Source organism: Amblyomma mixtum, chromosome 4 (genome assembly GCF_055824585.1).
Source record: "Amblyomma mixtum isolate Tamu chromosome 4, ASM5582458v1, whole genome shotgun sequence".
In the NCBI taxonomy this organism is placed as follows: Eukaryota; Metazoa; Arthropoda; class Arachnida; order Ixodida; family Ixodidae; genus Amblyomma; species Amblyomma mixtum.
This window is the reverse complement of record NC_143015.1, coordinates 39,131,700-39,156,840: the sequence shown is the minus strand read 5'-3', so window position 1 is coordinate 39,156,840 and position 25,141 is coordinate 39,131,700. Positions and strand designations below refer to the sequence as shown.

The following is a 25,141-nucleotide window of genomic DNA, read 5'->3' as shown; positions in this document are numbered from 1 at the left end:
TTGGGCGAATTTGCAGCGGCAAACAATGCAGCTTCTCGGCGGCGGCAATAGCAGCAAAAACGCTCGGCCATCACGAAATATCAAAATGGCCATAGGTTTTGACGCCAGCCATTTTTAAGACGGCTTCAAGCCGCGGAGCCTTGAAAACTACAGCTGTGCTAAGCCCAAAGACGCTGGTCGAATCTCGGCCATGGCGCCCTCATTTGAATGAATACGAAATCGAAATGGCGCCTGTTGTGTATTCATTGTCAGCGCAAGTGGACAAACCCCTGAAAAAGTAAATTAACTTGGGCCTTACTACTACTACTTCTCTCACGGCACCTGTGCAGCGTTGTGACATTGAACTGCACATGCCACCTGTTGAGAGGCCGTAGCCAAATTTGGAGATAAGGTATTTAAGACACCGACAACAATTTCGAACTTCCCACCAAATGCTGGGCGTGGTCTGGACAGCTCCAGACAACTCCACGCAAGTCTCCCTTAGCATGCGGACTGATGAGAGCGTATTCAAGCGGCGATAATCAAACAAAAAGAAAATGCAAAGAAAGCTTTCCGCAAGCGTGAACAACATGCACTGGTTCCTTTCAATTCAATGGCTACCAAAATGGTCGCAAGAGTTCTGGCCTAAACAAGGCCTCCGAAGATCCTCGCACCTTGAAATAGCAAAACAGCTGTTTGGCTAGCATGTTTGCTTCAAAATCTTATACGTGTGCTTAGGTGAGTACCGGTAAGATACAGCTGTTGTATACTTTTCTTGGTAAACTGCCATTTATGATCCAAGAGAACCTGTCATATGCGCTCCACCGTACTCTTATTCTCCTAATTATTTCCCTCTCATGATCTCGATCAGGGGTCACTACCTGCCCTAAGTAGACGTATTCTCTTACAACTTCCGGCACCTCGCTACCAGTTGTGAGCTCCTGTTCCCTTGCGAGACTTTTCAACATTACTTTGGTTTCCTGCATGCTAATTTTAGTGCCTACCGTTCTGCTCTGTCTAACTAACTGATCAGCTTTGCACCTAATCTCCTGAGCGAGTTAGCTAGTCAAGGCCATCGGCGAATCGCGAAGTGCTTACGTATTCTCCATTAACTCTTATCTCCAACTGTTTCCAATCCAAACCTCGGAACACCTCCTCTAAACAGGCAGTGGATACCATTGGCGAGAGCGTGTCTCCCTGCCTGACACCCTTAATTAATGGAATTTTATTGCTGGATTTATGAACGACAATGGTAGCTGTGCAGTCGTTGTAGATACCTTCCAGTATTTTCACATAAGACTCTTCTACACCCTGATTCAGCAATGCCTGCATGACTGGTGATACTTACACTAGATTTTTTTACTAAGATTTTACTTACGTAGATTTTTTCGCCTTTAGACAATCACTCTAGCCAGAGAAGTGTCTTCTGTCGTTCCTGGCATATATCGCCATGGTAAAGATTGTGCATCGGAGACGCTGCATGGCCCGGACGAAGAGCGGGCATATATACACAAATAAAATGCTGGGCATTCATCGGTTTGTGCAACCTTTCTCATTCTTCTTCAAAGCGCTGTCACTGCTCTACAGCTGAACTTTCTTCGGTTATCGCTATTATATTGGTAACCACGGCCCTTCAATGCAAACAAGGTCACCACTCAAGATCAGTATCTGTTGTTATTTCTACTGATTCAGAGCGCGTTGCAGAATAGAGGAAAAAGCCTAAAGGCACACCGTTAAAGCATTTTGAAGCGAACGGCTGACATGCAACCATTGCATCTCGGTGCAGAGAGAACAGCGAATATATGTAATGCATGTCGCCATGTAAAGTTCTCTATTTTATTTGTTACAGGTGAGACCGCTGTCTCCCTTGTTCCCCCACTTGCTTTATATTGTCGGATTGCAGTATGCCTGTGTTGTTGCATTTCTGCAGTAGCCGTTCTCACACACTCCGACTGAACATGGCACATGACTCTGGTAGCGTATCACGTCTTCGGTCGTCATTTTCTGAAAAAAGCAAACATAACAAAAAGATAACAGTGGTGAAGAATACCTCTTTAACAGAAACACATACAATCTTTTACATTTGATGAGCTACGAGGTGAAGGCGAAACTTCATGCCATGCTGAATACGCCGGTTCTCGTCCGATCCGATCATTCACATTAACACTTTTGAATAATATTTACATTTACTTGCCCTCCTTACCAATTTCCGGCTTCAATAACTATCAGCGGTGGCATCTCTTGGGCATGACCTCAAACACACGTAACCTGATGTGACCGTTATGTGCCGTGTGAGGACGCCAAAAGCCGCAAATTTTGTAGTACCGTGCCTTACATATAACTACCTCTATATTATAGATCACAAAATGAACAAGGGAGGGGAAAACCTCAGGTTGCTAGAGCCAACGTTTCGACAAGGGGACTTGTCTTCGTCTGGGCAAAGCGTTCATCATCGGCAGGGATTATATAGGGCCTTCGCTCCGAGGAGGAAGGCCCCGGGGGTGGGGAAGGAAAGTGGTGTGGGAGGGGATGCGTGTCAGGAAGGGGAGGGAGGTGAATCATCATTCGCTAGGCTGCAATAGTGGAACAACCTATATCCGGGGGGTGTGCAATGAACTCAAGACTCTGTCAACAAAGTGCTTCAGATTCACGCAGACTTAAAAATTGACTTAGAAAAACTAACAAAGCGAGTTCACGATCTAGAGCAGAAATTTGCAACCGCACCATCTGCTGAGCTCGTGGTGAACAGTGACAAGGGTCTCGCAATTGTACAGGAAAAAATTGACGACCTTGAAAATCGCTCTAGGCGATCCAATGTTCTATTTTACGGTATAGATGATCCAGAGAAGTCGGAAACTTGGGAGGAGTCTGAACGTCTCGTAAATGACTTTTGTAAAGAAAAACTTGGGCTTACTGTTGAATCTGTTTCTAGAGCACATCGCGTGGGCCGCTTTTCTTCCGAGAAAAAGCGGCCTATCATAGCCAAATTTTTTAATGAAAGGGAAGTTGACACTGTCATGAGCCGCGGCTATAAGTTAAAAAACACTAATTTAAGCATCTCGCGCGATTACTCCGAAGCCGTTCGCGAAAAGCGACGGAAGCTTCTCCAGTTTTCAAAATCTATTAAGAAAGATGGGGATAAAGTGCGACTCGTTTTCAACAAGCTCTTCGTTAACGATGATCTTTACATGTGGAACACCAACGAAAGTCGAGCCATTCTTGTATCAGGGCGCGAGGATGGCGAATGACGTCCTCCCTCCGTTTCCGTTAACCTGAGTTCATCGACCACCTCACCTGCCAAATTACATTGTGGTAATGATAACGAATGGCTGTTTTTGTACACCAACATTAGAAGTGTTGTAGCTAACGGTATTGCACTATCATCTTTCATCGATTCATGTCAAGCTTCTTTAGTGCTACTAACTGAGACGTGGCTGAACGACACTATTCATGATGTCAACATCTTTAGCAGTGCATGCAATTTCAAATTTTTTCGCTGCGATAGACAATTGCGAAGGGGGGGCGGTGTTCTCATCGCGATAAAGGAAGATTTCATTGCCACACCTATCGTTATCGATTCTTTCCTTGAATGTGTTTGGGTTTCTTTGAATGATGGTGCATTTCGTGTCATCATCGGCGTTTTCTACCGTCCTCCCGACATGTCTGGTGCGTTTTCAGATGAATATCATCGGGTGCTCAGTGAAATGTATGCGCGTTTTCCTAATTCCGCTGTTATTATATTTGGAGATTTTAATTTTCCAAGAATTAATTGGTCAACACTTTCCGTAGTGGACACAGATGCAGAAGCACATTCTTTTCTCAGCACTTGCCTTGATTTTTCATTAACACAACTCATTAACCAACCAACACGATCAACTAAAGCGTCTTCCAATGTACTTGACTTAGTTCTCACAAACAAACCTGATATATTTTCAGGCATAACTCATGAGGAACGCATCTCTGACCACGATGTTATCACTGGGTACATTAAATTTAGCGCTAGTAAAAAGATAACTACTAAAAAGAAAATAAGATGTTACGGCAAAGCAAATTTTGATGCAATTAATGCAGAATTATTAATGTTTTCTGATAAATATTTGCATGATTTCTGCTCTCGCTCTATAGAGCAGAACTGGATCCTTTTTAAAACTGCCCTCAATGATCTCATCGACCAGTTCATTCCCATGTTAACAATTACCTGTGATAGCAGTTCTCCTTGGTTTACCAACCGTCTTCGGCGGCTGAACAACAAAAAGAAAAAGCTATACAGACAGGCAAAACTGAATGGTCTTGTGAGTTCACATGACAAATACAGAGCATGTGAAAAGGATTATAAGGCACTATTAAAATCTACTCGGCGCAACTTTTTTTCTCATGACTTGTCGTCCATGCTGAAAAATAATATTCGCCGTTTTTGGCGTGTGGTAAACCCAGCAATTCGACCTGACATCACTCTTACAGATTCTGTTGGTGTTCCCATCCCTGATTCAGAGTGCGCTCAACTTCTTAACGATGCGTTTGTAACTGTGTTCACAGATGAAGACATTACTTCCTTGCCTACATTAAGCGCACTAGTGGAACTAACTATGGACGAGATAGTCATCAGTGAGCCTGGTGTTTTATCTCTACTAAACAATCTCAAAACATCTTCTAGCGCTGATCATATGGGCTTCAATAATAAAATTTTAAGGAATACATCACATAGCATTTGTTCCATGTTAACCGCATTATTTTCCCAGTCGCTATCAACTGGCACCATTCCTAACGACTGGCGCATAGCTAAGATAATACCAATTTTCAAATCAGGTGATCGTGCTTCTCCGCTTAACTATCGTCCCATCTCCTTAACAAGTACAGTTTGTAAATTACTCGAGCATATTATACATACTCAGGTCATCAACTACCTTGAAGATAATAACATTATCTTCGATCATCAGCACGGTTTTCGCAAGGGCTACTCATGCGACACCCAACTTGCCGGTTTTATTAACGATATTCATGCACTGATTGACGCTGGTTTTCAAGTTGACGCAATATTTTTAGATTTTTCTAAAGCATTTGATCGCGTTCCACACCAAAGGTTGTTGCTTAAACTTTCCCAACTGAACATTCACCCTAATATTATTGCATGGATAGCAGATTTTCTCTCATCTAGAATTCAGTTCACATCAGTTAACAACTCTAACTCATGTTACGCTAATGTTACGTCTGGAGTTCCACAAGGCAGTGTACTGGGACCTTTACTTTTCCTCATCTATATTAATGACTTACCCAATTGCGTGACGTCCAGAATCAGACTATTTGCTGACGATTGTGTGCTTTATCGACGTATAACCTGTAACACTGACAGCCAGCCACTGCAGTCTGATCTTGAAGCGATAAGCACATGGTGTTCTAATTGGTTAATGCCTTTAAATCTTTCCAAAACTAAGCTCATGTCTTTCACCAACAAGCCACGTATTCCTACCGCCTACTTTCTTGATAACAATAGTGTAGAATTCACCACAAGCTACAAGTATCTTGGCATTAACCTTCAATCCGACTTATCATGGAATCATCATATTAATCTCACTCTTGCCTCCGCTAACCGTACTTTCGGACTTCTCAAACATAATTTAAAAGAGGCCGCGACACATGTAAAAAAACTAGCGTACACCACATTAATCCGTCCGAAACTCGAATACGCGTCTGCCATTTGGGATCCTCATCAGAATTATATCATCAGTAACATCGAAGCCCTGCAAAACCGTGCTGCGCGATTCATCTTTTCTGATTATTCATGTTACACCAGCGTCACCTCATTGAAGACTAAAGCCGAGTTAGATAACTTAGCACTGCGCCGAAAAATTTCCCGTCTATCATTCTTCCACAAGCTTTATCACCATCCTTCCCTTCATGATGAATTCTTTCAGCCACCGCCAGTGATCTTTCCACGTCGCGATCATCCTTACAAAGTTAAACGCATTAACTGCCAGTCATTCCATTATGCCTATTCTTTTTTACCACGCACAATAACCGAATGGAACGCTTTGCCATCAGAAATTGCCACAGAATCTGATCTAAATAAATTCCAACATCTTATGCACTCATGTTTCAACAACTAAAAAGGTATTTTTTGAGCGTTCTTTTCTTCTGCCTTGTCTTCTTTTTTTTATAATTTTTGTTTTGTACTTCAGTGCACCTTTTCCAGTGTCGCCTTTTTCTTTTTCTAGCGGTGCTGTTATTTATGCTCAAATTTTGCTTTTATGTGCATTGTTACGACCCTTTCTGTGAATGCCTATTTATGATTAATATTTTGTGATTTCTATTTTATTTTAGTGCAATATTTTTAACCTTATTACAATGATTTGTACTTACTCCCCCCCCCCATGTAATACCCTCAAATGAGGGCCTTTGGGGGTATTTTGAATAAATAAATAATAAACAAAAAGCTTTGAAGGGGCTGCGACGGGGGGGGGGGGGGGGGAGGCGCTGGGTGAACCTGCAAAACTCAGATAAAAGGATTAGTCAGCGCGGTACAGGGAAATGAGAACAAGGGGGAAAAAAAAGGGGGGCGGGCACTGGAAGGAGAAAGGAAGGGGGGCATTTCCAAGGAAGGGCAAGGCAGGGGGGGGGGGAAATGGCTCGTGTTCAGAGAAAGCCAAAAAGTGGGGGCGGAGAGGGTAACAGGAGTGTCATGGTTTCCGAGAACTGGTAGCAGGGGATTAGGAGAAAAAAAAAAGGTGAACAAAGGGAGAGGGTGACAAGGCCGGAAATGGGGTGGAAGATATGACGTGGGAAGGGCGCAAGGAGCGACAATATACTTATGTGAGGTTCTAGGAAATAGTCTGACCACGTGCAAGACATTTGTTAATTTAAAATTATGCTGACCCTGGAATGTACCTGAGAGATTCCAGGTTTCCTCTGGACATGTTGATCCCTGTTGGTTACAGTGTTTTAAATTTGTGGATTAGGAATGCTTCTCTGTATTTTCTGTCCCTAGTCGATTTATTTATTTATTTATTTTATTTATTTATTTATTTCAATACCCTAAAGGCCCAATGCGGGCATTACATAGGGGGGGATTCATGAAAGAAAACAACAGATATAAAACACAGAATACAAACGGCTGAAAACAGAAGTAAACAAGTTAAGAAGGCAGGTACAAGTTAATAAGAGGAACAAAAAATGAGGTATTTGAAAAAAATTCACATGTAGCAAACCGCGCAAAAAAAAACAAAAAAAGAAACAAGAAAAATCCCGGCTTCGAAAGTTGCTAAAACACAGCATCTAACATTTTGCGGAACGTTACGGCCAGCACACACACACACTAGAGCAACCAAGAAAAAAACAAAACAAAAAAACAAAAAAAAGAACGCACATCAACATATGTTAGAATTTTCTAAATAGGACCAAAGAGCTGTTTGAAATGAGGATGTTTCAGCGATAGTCGCAATGCTAGAAGGAAGCGAATTCCACTCTTCGATAGACAAGACCAATGGTGAGTATTTGTATCGTTCTGTCCGAGCGAAAATAGGTTTAATCTTCTGCATGTGATCTACACGAGCCGATGTGTGCGGTGCCGGGAGAAGATGAGAGCTTGAAAATGGTGTGTTGCTGTGGTAGATAGTATGGAAAAAGGATAAACGGCTGAATTTTCTGCGCATGACCAGAGGCGAGAGATGGAGGGATAGTTTCAGTGCTGTTACACTTTGATACCGAGAGTAACGGGAAAGGATGAAACGAGCAGCTTTGTTTTGAATAGATTCCAACATGTTGATGAGATAGACGTGATGAGGGTTCCAGATCACCGACGCGTATTCTATCGCAGGCCTGATCAGCATGTTGAATGCGTGTAGTTTTGTGTCCTGGTTGGCTTGGTGCAGTCGGCGTTTAAGAAGACCAAGTTTTTTTAAGGCTTTGTTAGTGATTTGTTCAATATGAGTGCTCCAGGATAAATTAGAGTTAAAATTTACTCCGAGGTATTTTACCGACGCTGCAGTTTCAATGGTAGTATTATTAACTGAGTAGGCATTAGGGCTCATGTTGGCAACGGAAGTAAACTTGAGGTGTTTAGTTTTATCGGCGTTAATTACCATTTGCCACCTGCCGCACCAATTAGTTAGCTCATCAAGATCAGTCTGGAGAGCAACGATGTCGCGAGGGCTAGATATTACTCGGTAAATTACACAGTCATCTGCAAATAATCGTATTGTTGATGTTATATTCGACGCGATGTCTTTAATATATATTAAGAAAAGCAGTGGACCCAGCACCGAACCCTGAGGTACTCCTGAAGCAACACCTGTACGTCTTGATAAGAAGCTCCCTAATTTAACTGACTGAAAGCGGTTTGTTAGAAATGCGTTAATCCACTGCGTAGTATGTTGATCCGGCTGCAAGTTGCGTATTTTTATCATCAGACGGTTATGAGGCACGCGATCGAAGGCTTTAGAGAAATCAATAAAGATGGAGTCAATGTATAGGGAAGAATCGATTGCTTGATGAAGGTCCGTTGTTAGCTCAAATAACTGTGTCTGGCACGATAAATGTTTGCGGAAGCCATGCTGGTTGTTGTGAAGAAAGTTGTTCTGGTTAAGATGAGTCATAATATTTGTGTATATTATGTGTTCGAATACCTTGCAACATATCGAGGTTAATGAAATTGGCCTGTAATTATTAGGAACGGATCTGTCTCCAGATTTAAATACCGGGATTACATAAGCGGACCTCCAATCTTCTGGCACACATGTTGTATCGAGTGACTGTTGGAAAATGAGTGATAGCAGGAAAGCTGTGTGCTGGCAGGTTATTTTTAACAGCTTCGCGTTGATACCATCGGGTCCTGGGCTAGTGTGGTGGGGGTAGGCGGTCAATTGCACGAGCCACGCCAAGCGCAGATATGTGAATGGGTGAAAAAGGAATCTGGATATTGGCCTCAGGAAGCTGCAGTGGATTGCAAATGGGCAATTCATCTGTAAAAACTTGTGAGAAGTGGTTGTTAAATTGTTCTGCACATTGTTCTATAGGTAGAGTGCTGCCGTCTACACCCAAAAGAACAGGAACCGTACTAGCGCTTTTAGGATTAACAGTGTTCCAAAATTTCCTAGGGTCTGTTGTTATCAAACTAGGAAGTGTAAAATTAAAATATTTGTTTTTGGCTTCCGAAATTTGTTTTTCAGCTATTTTAGAAATGCTTTTGTAGTTTTCCCAGTCTGTAGTTCCCTTTGTTCGAACGGCTTTCCTAAATGCTCTTTTCTTCCTATTTAGTGCCCTGTTGACATCTGTGGTATACCAAGGATCGTTAGTACGTGTGCTTATCATTCGTTTTGGCACGCAGGAATCTTCAACTTCTTTTAGCTTGGCACGAAACAACTTCCAATTTTCACTGACCGTGCGATTATGAAAATTGGCCTGAAAACTATTTGTGAAAGTTTCCAGCAACAGGTTCATTTTTTCAACGTCCGCGCGTGCGTAATTGTAGATAAGCTTCTTCATTTTTGTTTTGTCGCTCCGTGGAAGAGAAAGGGAACAGTGCACAACTTTGTGGTCACTTAATTCTTCCAAGACGTGGATCTCTGAGAGCTCAGGATGGGTTGTTAAGATGAGGTCCAGGATATGCTTACCGCGAGTGGGTTCGTGAACAATTTGGGTGAGCTGGTGATATTGAAGTAAGTGAAGGAAGTTAATGTTAAGTTAAGTTAAGTTAAGGAAGCCTGACTGAAGAATGAACAATTTGAGTTCGTCGAATTTGTGATGGCGTTGATTAAAATGGGTCGACACTGCCTTCTGTTCATTCCGTGTTGTGTCAGCCCGGTGCCCGTTTAATCTGGCACTCATTGTTTGTCCGGTTTCTCCGATATATTGTTTCTGTCAGTAGGAGCACTGGAGCATGTAGATAATATTGGACGATGTGCAGTCAAAACTGGTCTTTATATCGAAACTGAAATCGCTTGCCGTACTTTTAACCGTAGTGTCCCTTTGTAAATGTTTGCATGTCTTGCATCTGGGTCGAGAGCATGAAGTTACTGTCGGTGGTGGTTTCTTACCGAGCCTAGCATGCACCAGGATGTCCTTCAGGTTTGTGTTGCGTCTGTATGTTACCCTTGGTGCGTCGGGAAATATTTTCTTGAGACGGTCGTTACCAGTTAAAATGGGGTGGTATTTCCGCAGGATATTGTTTATGTTTGGAAGCGCGTTTGAGTATTTCGTTATAAGTGCAGGAGGTCGTTGACTGTTAGCTTTTGTTCGTTTTTTAAGAGCTACATCTCGTTTCAAAGTGGTTGCTCGTTGGAACGCATTATTAAGGGTTGTCTGTGGATGGTTTCTGGTGATTAGTGTGTTTTTTAGCGAGTGGAGGTGTTTCAGGTAGTCATCGTCGTCGCTACATATTCTTCTTAGTCTCGTTGCCTGTCCTACGAATATACCTTGTTTGCAGTGTCTTGGATGATGGCTAGTGAAATCTAAGTATTGTTGTCGGTCAGTAGGCTTCCTGTAAAGTGTGGTTTTGAGCTTGCTATTTTCTAAATGGACAGTGGTGTCAAGGAAATTGACTTGCGTTTTCGAGGAGTTCAAGGTGAATTTAATGCTGGAGTGGAATGAATTGAAATGTGTGACGAATGCCTTCAGGGTCTCAGCCCCATGCTCCCATATCATGAAAATATCGTCTATGTACCGCAGGTATATGAGTGGTTTTTTTAGAAATGAATTTAGAAGTTTAGATTCTAGTAGCCCCATAAAAATGTTCGCGTAGGTGGGTGCGAAGGGAGTGCCCATGCTTGTTCCAAATACTTGAAGGTAGTAAGAAGAATTGAATTCAAAGTAGTTGAGTGTTAGTACCAATTCAAGTAGCGTGAGGTACACTTCAGTTTCGTGCGGGTGAGGACTTTGAGTTAGAATTTTTAAGAGTGCGTCGATACCTTCATTAATGGGAATATTTGTGTACAAAGCGGCGACGTCAAGTGTGACAAGTATGCTATCTGCTGGGATAATGGAAGCGTCATTCAGAGACTCTATTATGCGGAGGAAGTGCGGTGTATCCTCGACAAAGGAAGGGAGGTGGGTGGGAATATCTGCAAGATAGTTGTTCAGGAAAATTGATAAGTTCTCTGTGGGCGTGTTATTGTTTGAAACGATAGGTCTGCCGGGGATATCTGCGGTAAACAAGTCTTCTGCGGAAACCTTATGGATTTTGGGAAGTAGGTAAAAGCGTCCTGCCTGTTTGTTTAGCGGATTTAAGAAGTGGTAATCGGACTGCGTGATTAGTTCTCTTGATAGTAAGTTTGCCAGTTTGTTCAGAATCAATTTGCAGAACTCTCCACTATTGCAGCCTAGCGAATGATGATTCACCTCCCTCCCCTTCCTGACACGCATCCCCTCCCACACCACTTTCCTTCCCCACCCCCAGGGCCTTCCTCCTCGGAGCGAAGGCCCTATATAATCCCTGCCGATGATGAACGCTTTGCCCAGACGAAGACAAGTCCCCTTGTCGAAACGTTGGCTCTAGCAACCTGAGGTTTTCCCCTCCCTTGTTCATTTTGTGATCGCCAAGGACCATCTACCGCACCCTCTCTCTACCATGGACTTCAGTCAACGGAAGATGACGGAACAAGGTAAGCCTCTCCCCCTTCTTTCATTGGCACATGTAGCGTTGATAGGTGATAGTCAATACAAGCACATCCACAATCACTTTCCTCCCGGAGAACATGCACCATACATTAGGTTTCAGAGCGGCGCCAAAACCAATGACATAAGGAAACTGATAGCCGCTGCACCACAGAACATCACGCACTTCGTCATTCACTGCGGGACTAATGACCTGAAACACAGCAGTGCGGAACAGACCATTGAGGCCATGAATACACTGGTACACGAGGTCCATGCCAACAGACCAAACACGAAACTGCACTTGACAACCGTGCTTCCTAGGGTAGTCAACTTGCACCACAGACACATGCCACAATTCCGCCAACTCGCAGCTCACGCCCAGGACTCGTTTAAGCTCAACAATTTTTTGCTGGACATGGAACATTACCAAAAAGACGTTGAAATCATCCACCACGCTCAGATCCATCATGACCCCGAGGCACTCCTGGCCAGAGATGGACTTCACCCTAATTTTTTTGGCGTCCAAGTAATGGCAGACAACATAAAGTACCGGCTGAAAAACACATTTAGGCGGACGCTACAGCCCACTCATGCTCCCTCTCCCACTCTGGCCAACACTCAACAACAGACCACCCACAAAAGCGACAACACCCCTGAACGAACACAGCCTGCCCCCGCTAGGACCCAGGACACCTCCACACAGTTCACTCCAGAGACTCGCGACGCTGGCACACAGACGGTAACCGTGGATCCCACACCAGCGGAACAGCACGTAGGAATCACACCGAAAGCAGCCACTAAACAACAAAGCGACCACTTCACACAGACACCTAAGCGATTAGTGACGCACACTAGCACCCAGAATGTCACCGACGCGGACCTCGACACCGATACCACCCCCAAGCAGAAGTCCCCTAAACACACAACACCCGTCAAGAGGTCCACTCGGCACAAGCGCAGATGACTCACATCTGGCAGCACCAATCACCCCGAACCCAAAAGACGAATTATCCTGGTCGCCAGAAAACTAGCCACTAAACAAACTAACTACCGATTCCACCTACACACTTACAAATCCTACTCGCAGCGCAGGACAATACCCAAAGGACTTCGAGTTAATGTTAGGTGCTCCCTCGGTGCACTCAGGCCTGAACTCCTCGCTCGATGGGAAAAGGTTTCAAATGACGCATCCCTTTCATTCATAGCTCTTTTAAAAGAACATTGTCAAGAGCAGTTAAATTCCCTCGATGATCAACTTAGTAAGATAGAACTAAATTCGGGCGAAAGCCAGGCACTAGCAGATTTTGTAGCCAGAAAGGAACGCAAGCTGCACCATAAACAACAGCATAAACAAATTAGAGATAAATTTCCGCTAGATACGAATACCCTTCAAAGCCTTTTGTTCATTGCACACCCCCCGGATATAGGTTGTTCCACTATTGCAGCCTAGCGAATGATGATTCACCTCCCTCCCCTTCCTGACACGCATCCCCTCCCACACCACTTTCCTTCCCCACCCCCGGGGCCTTCCTCCTCGGAGCGAAGGCCCTATATAATCCCTGCCGATGATGAACGCTTTGCCCAGACGAAGACAAGTCCCCTTGTCGAAACGTTGGCTCTAGCAACCTGAGGTTTTCCCCTCCCTTGTTCATTTTGTGATCGCCAAGGACCATCTACCGCACCCTCTCTCTATATTATAGAGCGCATTCGTTTTCGACAGATTCTTTGAATCCATAGCACCACAGTTTTTTCTAGAATTTCAATCCTAAACAGCAGCACGCTCTCCTTGCAAAACCTGGGTCTCATAGTTGATCACCCAAACAATGTTGTTGGCATGCAACAGCCCCATCTAGGCGAAGTGTCTGAAGTGGAAGTAATCGTCGACATGAGATAATAAATCCTCGTCTCTTCGCTTCAGGTTTTTGTTTAATACTCCTTAATGGCATTTGAAAACTACGAGTGATAACGGACATCCTTGTCTGAAGCATCGCCTTACTCTGGTACTACTTGGGCCTTCTACATTGTCGCGAGCTACCAATATAGTTTTCTTCTTAACGATTTTGCGTGCCAACTGTGCGGTTTCATGGGCGTAGAGATATAAAATGTTCACAAACTTTTGAAGCTGGGAAAAAAACGCTCTGTTTTTTTCTTGTAGTTTTTTGCGCTCAAATACGAAATTTTGGAAACAAGCCGCAACGCACAGTCCAGCCAGTCACATTAATTTTAAAGACAGAAGCAATTTTTGGCATATATTTTCGCCGCAAACAAAAAAAAATGTCCATGCAAAGCCTCTTCAAGAAGATATAACGGTGTTTCTCATCTATAAGGATTCACGCGAAGTATTGCATTAGTCTTACTGAAAATATTCCTCCCTGCTCAGTGAGGAATTACTTGCTTACGCACCTTTTCTGACACCGCGGTTTTAGTCCACGCACACAGATCTTGGCGCTCTGCTGTAATCCTGCTGTGTTGTTTGATATGATCAGTTTCGAACTGCCGACATTTCCCTGCGAGTTATTATCGTGTGCGTGCTGCTGGGCTGGAGTATAACGTACTTCGTGGCAAGCGAGCGACGTGCCATCAATATCATGTTCAAATGGTGTTTCCATATACTGTATATTTCTGTTTTGACCTACCAGCTTAATACGTAAGCCTAGCCCGAAGTCCGGCTTGTGGCAGTATTTTATTGATTAGCTCTCCGCTGTTGTGGCATGCCGACTGTATGAAAGAACACCTTGACGGAAGCGCCCTATCTAAGCAGCATGCCACAAGAGGCCCAAACCGGTCGATGGCCGCTAGGGTCATGGATCTAATCTTTTTTCCAATCTTTGCCGTGGCGTGTTTAATGACCGCCACACCAGCGCCCTAAGGAAACAAAACCAAGTCAGAGTTCACACTGAGGAGATACTACGAGGTGAAGACAAGCTTATAAATTTTGACATTTTTTTCCGCTTTCTGCCCCATGAAAAATCCTCAGAAAGAATTTACGGTCGAATACAATAGTCGGTAAGGCTAACTTTAAGGGCCGCTTTTCACAAGCCACCTGCCAGACCGCTGGACAGTGGGGTATTACGCTGCCGCCACCCTCCGGAATCTTCCCATGGCAGCCAGATGCGGTTCATTCCTTCGATTTTGCCGGGCCAGCCGGCGTTTTGCTCTGCTACTAGCTGCCCCCTGTCAGGTGAAAACCACCTTCCAGGTGGCATTTTTCTCTGCTGCTTATGCAACCGCTGACTCCGACAGCGCCGACGACTGCGCGGACGCCGTCTATGACGTGGAACGCAAGAACAGGCGCAGACTGCAAACCGGTAGCTACCCGCACCTGCACAAATTACACAAGATTTTCCCTACACAATATGCAGACGAATGCCCATGGTGTCAGGGTAAACCTACACTAGAACATGTCACTTGCCCCAAGGCAGACTTAGAGCGTTGAATAGACAACCCGAGTGTGATGCAGTGGGAGCACTTGCTGGCCAGCGAGGACGAGGAAGCGCAACGATTTCTCGTACGCCGAGCCACGATGGCAGCAGTCAAGTGCGGCATCCTGGACCAAGGATCGACCACGGCGCCCAGTGACCCGCAAGGGTCATGAACACTATAAATTTATCAACAATAATGTTTTTTCCATCTATCCAGGCGCTTCACAGCTGCGCTCCAAAAACATTTTTTTTTATTAATTGACGCGCAGCGTCCGGTAAGACCGGAAGCAGTGGCTGAAGCCAGCCGTTAGCGGCGCAGAAAGCCCCCTGTTCCGTTTTGGCCGCTGCTGCCCGCCGCCGCCAACATTGCCGCCATGGCGGACGAGCTACGCGTGGACTTTGGCACGAAAATGTTATTATCAGGAAAATAAACTCTTCATCGAGCATGCAACGTCGCTTTTTTAAGAGAACACGACTGAATATTGGATCGAAATGCCTGTGTTTCATTCCTTAAACGAAAGTGCCGAAGAAAACCGCAGGCGGTGGTATCCGCGGCTGAGCGGGCATCGAAAGGAACGCGACGGCAATGCATTCGAGCACGCAAACCCTAATATATGTCTGTGCACGCTTGCTTGCCGAAATGAACAATTTCGTGATTATAACAGACGAGTCGCTGCTCTCAAAGAGCTGCTCGCTCAGTGGTATTTGCCACTTGCTGATGACATTTGATTTCGCGCCGAACTATGCGCGGAGGCGCGCCGCCGCTTATTCGCTTCACGTATCTCCGACCGGGCGTCTCGCCGCCACGACGTTTCCGGCAGCAAGAACTTCGTCGGGAGAAACGTCGCATGTATGGCGGGCTTTAGGGAGAAGATGCGGCGTTAGCGTTGTGAGCAAAATATCTCCAGCACGGCTCTGTCAGGTGGTCCCCGGAGGGCAACCTAGGAGGCACGTGGGCTGCCAAGGTTACGTGATTTTGCGATGGCATCACAACCTGTTCACCGGATAGTGAGCAACCTGCCCACGATGTCAGGGGGCAATTAATCACTGGTTGCTCGGGAAGAGCAAACCTGGTCGCACAAGGCTCACCGCTAGGCGCACCTGCCATCGCAGGGCAGTGGCGCATCGCTTATTAACCGCTGCACCACTGCGCCAGGAGGGGTATGAGGGCTCCTAGGACCTATTAATGTAAAGTAGAGAATCGCATTCTGCACGCATGGAATTAACCCATAAGCTATCACTTGTTTTAGGTTTTTTATTGTTCGCGTTTTACCTCCCAAAGCGACTTAGGCTAACAGGAACACCGTAGTGAAGGGCTCCGCAAATTTCAACCATCTGGGGTCCTTTAACGTGCACTGATATCCCACAGTACACAGGCCTCTAGAATTTCGCATCGATCGAAATGGGACCGCCGCGGCCGGAATCGAACACGTGTTTTTCGGGTCAGCAGCCAAGCGCTATAACCCCTGAGACACCGCGTCGGCTCATTACACTATCACATCCAACGCTTAAGCGCAACTTAAGTGCCTCCTCTATGTTTTTTTAGTGAAGCACCACTACTAGCCGCATTACAGCAAAAACCCGACGTCTGAAGCCTGCTTTCTGGCAGGCTAACCACGTGCCCACGGGGTTGTGGGCAACCTACCAGGAATGTGGAGGAGAGGAGGAGAGAGACTTTAATGGATAATGGAGAGGTCTGCCTGGTTATAGGCCTGGGATGCTACTCCAGATGAGGATGAAAGAAGAGGGTGAAAGAGAGAGAGAAATAGAGAAAAAAAAAGAAAAAAAAAGAGTGACATCAAACATACTCAACACTCACGCACTCTCATACACACAATAATTATCAAAGTATGTCCACTAAAACCGTGTCCCTTATATGACTATCAAAGTATGTCCACTAAACCCGTGTACCTTAGAAAAACTAAGAAAGCTTTTGTCCCTCGCTCAGCCGAAGTCGCATCAGTCCAGGGTCCAAGGACATGCTCCAGGTGCACGGGGTCATCCTGACGAAGTCCTAAAGCACCTAATAGTGCCTTGCGATAGGTATTAAAGATTTGGCAGTGGCAGATCAAGTGTTGAATATCTTCGCGCACACCACATGTCGGGCACAGAGGGCTACTTGATACACCAATTTTATAAAGATAGAATTTAGTAAAGGCAACGTCCAGACGAATTCGATGCAGGCAATTACAGTCACGTCTATTTAAATTCCAGGGCATGCGGAATTCACAAACGGGGTCGATGCGAAAGAGGGGTCTGTATTGACGCCGCGGATCACACTACAAAGAGCGTTGCGTCTGCCAGGCTTTAGTAGCGAGAAGTCTCGCGCCGTCACTACGAGAAAAGGGTATCGGTAGAAACAAGGTGTCGCCATGCGCCGATCTTTCTGCACTGTCAGCACGATCACTGCCTGCGAGGCCACAGTGAGCGGGTAACCACTGAAGCACAACACGGTGACGTAACTCACAGACCTATTCAAGTCATCGACGATCTGCTCTTGAAAGCTTCCTGGTGAATTTATCGCCTGAAGTGCAGCGCGAGAGTCACTGAAGATAACCCACGCTGTTGGCGGTTGTTGTAGGATGTAAGTAAATGCAACACGCAGAGCAGCCAGTTCGGTAGCAGTAGTCGAGGTGCGGTGACTGAGTATCGCTGAAATTGTGGTGCATGTTGACGGAATCCAGACGCCAATCGCAGATGAAGAAGACGTGACAGAGCCATCAGTGTAGATGTGACGGTACGCATTGTAGCAACTATGAATGTGCTCAAACGCAAAGTATTTAAGTGCAGGATTGGGGGTGTTTGTTTTTATTTTAATGCCAGGGATTGTCATCTTAATTTGCCATGCTGCATACCTCCAAGGTGTGGTGGAGGTTGTGACAGGACGCTGGTACTGTGATGCGAGAATATTAGAAATTTCCTCCATGCAGTACTCAGCGAGTGGGGTGGTTTGGTACACGAGCCACAAACCGCACCTGGGCACGAAGGAGTTCCTGGGTTAAGAGCACTGATGCTGATAGACGTCTGCTCTCAGCTAGAGTACCCATTGTGGAGGTGTTTTGGGAAGGCCGAGACAGATTCGCAAGGCTTTAGCTTGCATGGCTTCAAGGATTTTAATATTAGTTTGCGAGATACCCTCCAGAGCTGGAAGACTGTAGCGCAGAAGGCCTTCACAGAGCGCTCCATACAGTCGAAGTAATGATGGTGTAGAACAGCCTCTTCTGCTGGTGGAGAGCATACGAAAAATAGAGGCGTAAGAGCAGAGCTTGACTTTCATCTGTTGCACATGTGGGGACCATGACAGTGACCTGCCAAACGTTACCCCCAGAAATGTATGGGTTGTGACGTACGGTATTGGAGTACCAGCAACTTTCAGCACGTAGCGCGAAAGATCACGCCTTGAAAATGCAATTGCTGAGCTTTTATCGGATGACATGGCGAGACCGCGCTTGCTTAAGAATGATTCAATGCAGCCTATTGCCCTCTGTATACGGGCATGCACAATGCGCCTATTGCGTCCGGAACACCATATACAGATGTCATCTGCATAAAGGGAGATTTCAACTGTCGGTGGCAAGCATTTTTCGAAGCCAACAAGTGAGAGATTGAAAAGGGTGGGACTTATTATACCCCCCTGAGGTACTCCGCGAGATATTTGATGCGGAGCTGTGGCACCTTCACTTGTTGACATAAAAATTGATCTGTCGTGAAGATAGTCACGCAGCCAGTTATACATTCGTCCGGTAATGCCAATTGATTGTAAAGCTGAGTGAATTGCCTCATGTGAGACATTGTCAAATGCTCCCTTCACGTCAAGAAACACTGCAATGGTCGTAGACCGCACTGCTTTGCTGCGTTTGAAACAATTGGCAAGGGCAATAACATTGTCAATGCTGCTGCGTCCTTTTCGAAAACCAGACATGGTCGGAGGATAAATTCCCCTGTTCGTCAGGTCCCAGGTTAAACGGGAGTGAACCATTTTCTCCATCAACTTCCCGACGCAACTTAGAAGGGCTATAGGACGATAGGCGTTTATGTCAGTTGATGGTTTTCCAGGCTTGAGGACGGGTATGACACGCGCACGCTTGCAACACGTTTCAAGGCGGCCGAACTCCCAGGAGGTGTTATAAACTGCGAGGAGTTGAACCTTGGCGCTAGTTGTCAGGTGAGAGAGGGTAGTGTAGCTTATGCCATCTGGTCCAGGGCAGGATATTTTATTGGTAGTTGCCAGAGCCGCATGAAGTTCATCCATAGTGAACGGTTCGTCAAGGACAAGGAGGGCGGTGTTAGGTGAAGAGATAAAGCTTTGGGGAGATAGTGGCACCGATACGGCTGATGAACGAGCAATTATCTTAGAACAGAAAGCCTCCGCTGCGTCGAGACGAGAAATATTCGCATTCAGAGCTACGCACTCAAAAGGATTTAATGGCGCCGGCTGACTGCTGAGGCTGCGCACAATGCTCCAAATCTTCGAAAGAGGCTTTGTGGGATCAAGCTTTGCGCAGAAAGATCGCCATTCCCGTCTTGCGAGTTTGTCCAAATGGCGCTGAACGTGTTTCTGTGCGCGCCTAGCAACGCTGATGTCTTCTCTGTTATTGGTCCTGCGTGCTCGTCTCTCTGCTCTGCAGCGAATTGCTCGAAGTCGCTCATATTCAGCATCTATACTTGAGTACACTATTGGTAAGGTTATAACTTTAGTGCTGGTCGTTTTAGCACGTGCTACAGCATCAATAAAGTTTTCATAATCAAGGTGGGAGAGCTCCAATTTCTCTACTGTGTCAGAGAAAACATCCCAATTCGTGTAGCGTGCCTTACGCCACTCGGAACTTAAAAGAGCACCACCAACCTTAATGTGCGTAGGTAGATGATCGCTGCCATGAGTTTCTATGTCTACATTCCAAGTTGCTGAAGACGACAGATGCGCAGAAATCATAGAAATGTCAAGGGCACTGGACCTTGCACCTTGATAAAACGTTGCCAGGCTGTTGTTGAGGAAAGTTAAATTGTCGCACTGTGCAAAATCAAATAACTGTTGTCCTCTGGCTGTTGATCTGGTGCCTCCCCAAGCCGGATGGTGTGCATTGAAGTCGCCCGTTATGATGTGTGGTGCAGGAGTACTGCGTACTATATCCTGAAGGCGGTCAACGTCAAATGTGACACGCGGGGGTATGTAACCAACGATCACTGTGAATGACATATTCATGATCTTGACGGTGGCTGCAACATATTCATTCCGTGAGTCGGCAGGTATCGGATGTGGGATGGAGGTGACGTCTTTTCGAGCAGCTAAAACAACTCTGCTGATGTCAGTGCCGGTCATCGAGTTCTGAACGGTATAGCCTCAAAGACGAATGGTAGTACGCAGACGAGATTCTGCAATGGCAACAATCGGGAAACGGTGTTTTGAGACAAACTGTCGGAAATCAGACAATCGTGGACGAAGGCATCAGGCATTCCATTGAAAGATAGTGGCCGTGTTACGGATGCTTTTCACGCTAGGGAGAGTAGCTGGTCTATTGACTGCTACTGCCATTGTGCAAGTAGAGGTGAGATGAAGTCAAGGATTGTAAGGATGGCCTGTGCCACCGGCGAGGAGAGTGGTGTAAGAAAAGCGCGGATGGCCTCAACAAGCGAGCACAGTAGGGAACTGGTACCGTCGGAGTTTTGGCGAATAGATCCTTCGCGCGAGTGGTTCCAGGCTGCATACTGCGGCTGCCGTGGAGTATTCAGACTTGTACTCGCTATCGGAGGTGGCTCAACGTTTTGGCGCTCTGGAAGAGGAGGGAACTCAACTACGTCCTCAATGCGCAAGTGACGCGCTTTATCTTTATCCGATTGTTGAGCAGCTTTCTTCCCCGGCGATGATTTTTTTCTGCTGCGACTTCCCCGAATTTTATTTTGCTCAATTAAAGCAGATTTTGCTGTCTTATAATCTGTATTATTGGAGTTCTTGTATTTGTAGATGATCTCCTTTTGATAGGCAGTGCAATGAATAAACGTCGCTTCATGCTGCTTCCCGCACTTTGGGCAAAGGGGGTCATCACTTGCACATTGATTTCGGCCATGGCTCCCACCACAACGGGAGCAGCGCAAGACAAGTCGACAAGCGCTAGCCACATGGCCGAAGCACTGACATATGGTGCATTAGCGCGGGTTTTGAATGTACTCGTACACACTGTATCTTGTATAGCCGAGAATGACGTATTGCGGCGCAGATTCTGTCGCAAATACAATCCGGATGTTTTCTGAAATGCCAAGCCGGCGGACAGATTTGATTGGAGCTCTCTGTAGCAGTGCAGAGTAAATCTCTGATTGAGGATTATCCAGGGGGACACCCTTGATGACACCAACACCGTAGTTGCTGGGACGGGGCTCATAGGCTTGAACGGCAACTCCAGCTATGCTTGTTATTTGCAGAAGGCGTTCTGTAGCGTGCGCTGTACGGATGTCAACTGCCAGAAAATTTAAACGCTCGTTGGGACGAACTTGAAGAACACTGTCTGGAGCCACAGATTCAAATGCTTGTCTCAATGTCGCTGGATTAAAGCGGGTAATGCGGTGTCCAGAATCCACTGGCTTGATGACAACTGTAAGGTTGTGCCTACGCGTTTGAGTTACATTCGGAGTGTCTACACTCAAAAGTGACCGCTTTGAGCTGCGACGACGCTTTGAAGGGACATGAAAAAATTTCTCAGAACCTTCTCCGGACTTCGCAGTGGTGTCCATGTAGATGATAGTAGACGAATTTGACGATACAGAAAAGACGAAGAAGTCAGGGAGCTGTCGGGCTGTGCCCGCTCGTCTCTGATAATCTTTGTGGATGTTTTCTGATCGGTCTTGAACATTTGTGTTCAAATAGCCTGCACTGCAACATCGTGGTATGATTCCGGCGGTGGGTGCGGCTCCGCCGGTGCCGCACCCGGTCTCAACACCTGAATGTTCTCCTGGCATTCCGTCAGGCCCAGCTCAGCTGGTCATACCTGCTGTGCAAGCCCTAGCTGCTACCTCACACCTGGTGCCCTGCAGCTACCAGGAATGTGTGTATACACATTCCTGGTAGCTGGGACCGGGACCGGGAAAAAACAGCTTTCATTACTCCCGACGGTCTATACGAATTCAAGGTGCTGCCCTTCGGCCTCTGTTCAGCGGCGGAAACGTTTCAGAGAATGATGGACACAGTTCTCGCTGGTCTCAAATGGCAAACTTGTTTGGTTTACCTGGATGACGTGGTCGTATTCTCCGAAACCTTTGACGAACATCTTAAACGCTTGCGGACTGTATTAGATGCCCTTCGGTCGGCCAATTTCACGCTCAAGCCCGAAAAATGCCACTTCGGCTACGAACAACTGAAGTTTCTAGGCCACGTTGTGAGCGCCGCCGGTGTCCAACCTGATCCCGACAAAACTGCCGCCGTGGCCGAATTTCCGGTTCCTACCACGAAGAAAGCGCTGAAACGCTTCCTTGGTCTGTGCGCCTACTACCGTCGCTTTATCGCCGCCTTCTCCCAACTTGCCGAACCCCTGACCCGTTTGACGCGGGACGATACCCCGTTCGTGTGGACTACCGAACAACAGGAGGCTTTCATAGAGCTGCGCCGACGCCTGCACAGCAGCCCTTTTCTTGCTCACTTTGATGAGGAGGCTGTCACCGAGATCCACACGGACACCAGCAACATCGGCCTGGGGGCTGTCTTAGTCCAGCACCAAGATGGCGTGGAACGCGTGATTGCATATGCGAGTCGCGTTTTGTCTCGCGCCGAAATTAACTACTCTACCTCGGAGGAGTGCCTCGCGGTTGTGTGGGCCACGATGAGGTTTCGACCCTACCTCTACGGCCGCCATTTCAAAGTCGTCACAGACCACCATTCCTTGCGCTGGCTAGCCAATCTACGGGACCCATCGGGCCGCTTAGCACAGTGGAGCCTCCGCCTCCAGGAATTTGACTACACCATAGCCTATAAATCTGGACGCAAGCACGAAGATGCCGACGCGCTCTCCCGCGCACCAGTCGACCTAGCTGATGACAGCATAGAGGACGACAGTCGTTTCCTTGGAGTGGTCAGCGATTCCGACGTAATGGCCAGGCAGCGAGATGACATCACCTTACGACCCGTCATTGACCATTTGGAGGGCCGCACTGCTACCATACCCCGGGAGTTTTCCCGGAACCTCTCCTCTTTTTGCATGCGCAATGGCATACTGTTCAAGAAAAACTCGAGCCACGGCGACCGCGCCTATCTCCTCGTCGTGCCAGCAGACCTCCGTGCCGACATCCTTTTTGCCTCTCACGACGAGCCCACCTCTGGTCACTTGGGGTTTACACGCACTCTCGCTCGAGTACGCAAGGCCTATTATTGGCCTAAACTTGCTGCCACCATCCGCCGCTGCGTCCGAGGTTGCCGTCAGTGCCAGCGCCGCAAGTCGCCTCCCCTCAAGCCCGCGGGTTTACTCCAACCAGTTGCACCTCCTCGTACGCCCTTTGACCAAGTCGGCATGGATCTTCTCGGCCCATTCCCCCTATCGTTGGCCGGCAATAAGTGGATAATTGTCGCAACAGACTACCTGACACGCTATGCCGGAACCAAAGTGGTGCCGCGTGGCACATCGTCTGAAATTGCGCAGTTCTTCATGCATCGCATTGTTCTGCGACACGGCGCCCCGTCCAGCGTAATTACCGATCGGGGAACGGCTTTCACAGCGCAGCTCATGCATGAGGTATTCAAGTTGAGCCATACCAGCCATCGCAAAACTACTGCCTACCACCCGCAGTCCAATGAGCTCACCGAGAGACTCAGCAAAACTATAGCAGACATGCTCGCTATGTACGTAGACGTCCAGCATAAGACTTGGGACGAGATCCTTCCATACGTGACTTTCGCATACAATACGGCAGTACAAGAAACCACTCACTTTACGCCATTTCGCCTTGTTTATGGGCGCGATGTGCACACCATGTTGGATGCCATGTTTCCATGCACTACTGACGACCGGGCGCTCACGCCACACGCCGAAGAATTTCTCCAAAACGCGGAGGAAGCCCGCCAACTCGCCCGCATGCACATCAGGAGGCAACAGGGCTCAGATGCACGCCGCTACAACCAGCGACACCGCCACGTCGAGTACCAACGGGACGACCAAGTGTGGGTGTGGACCCCTGTCCGTCGCCCCGGCATGTCGGAAAAACTCCTATGCCGCTACTTCGGCCCATACAGAGTGTTGCGTCGCATAACAGATGTGACTTATGAAGTTCTGCCCGACGGTTCTGTGCACAGTGCGCGCCGTCGACCCCAGCCAGAAGTAGTGCACGTACTGCGTATGAAGCCCTTTTTCACTCACTGACAGCGCTTCCACAGTTGTTTCGGTTTTTGTTTTTTTCGCACAGGCCCGTTTTCCCCCTGTCATTTTGCCCCTTCGATTGTTGTTCCCCTACTTCTTTCAGTTAGCTCGAGGCGTCGTAGTGGTTTTCCGTATTCCCTTTCTTTTTTTTTTCCGGGAGGGGGAGTAATGCCACCAGGTGGCCCCTGGTGGCATCAGAAGAAAAAGAGGTGAGAGTTGGCTCACGCGCCCTGAGGACTGATTCGGTTAGCACTGCTGGCGAACGGTGTCTCCTGCCTTGGTTCCGCGACAATATGTATAATAGACATACACGCATATACTGCCTCCTGCGGCAGGTTGCGGTTCGATGAGTGACTGATCGCGAGAGGTTGCTCGGGCAGAGCAACCCAGGTCTGACAAGCCCCACCGATGGCAGCACCTGTCTCGCAGGGCAGTGGCGCATCGCGTAACCGCTGTATCATTTCGCCACAACGCTATGAGAGCGCCCCGTAGTATACGAATATTAATTAGAGAATTACAAATTCCATATATACGGACATGAACCAATCAACTACATCGCCTCACACTTTACGGCGGAGCTCAGGTCTGACTTTGCCGATCTCTGAGGGCTGCCTCTTCTTTTGAAAGCCGAGCCTCTAACCGAAATGGAATGGAAACCAAAGTGCGTGTGCACTTAATTCACATTTGGACTAAATACGCGAAATCGCCCGTCACTTTCTTTCTTTCTTTTTTTTGGGGGGGGGGGGGGGAGGGGGGGGTTCTGGAGATGAGGTATAGTCACAGGTCTTGACGCCGAACGCCCGAGCCTGGACGCACTAT

The 25,141-nt window shown here is 46.9% G+C and overlaps 1 protein-coding gene across 10 annotated transcripts in view; it reads right to left on the bottom strand.

The window, feature by feature from the left end:
* Positions 1 to 1,782: 1,782 nt before the first annotated feature.
* Positions 1,783 to 25,141, bottom strand: part of LOC149346285 (uncharacterized) — a 57,641-nt gene continuing 34,282 nt past the window's right edge. For all 10 annotated transcript variants that reach the window (XR_016292370.1, XM_089586364.1, XM_089586362.1 and 7 more), the window contains one exon: positions 1,783 to 1,983. Coding sequence is in view for 8 of the 10 variants with exons in the window: in XM_089586364.1 (XP_089442490.1) it covers positions 1,864 to 1,983 (120 nt within the window). In the remaining 2 variants the exon portion in view is untranslated. The remainder of the gene's footprint in view (positions 1,984 to 25,141) is intronic.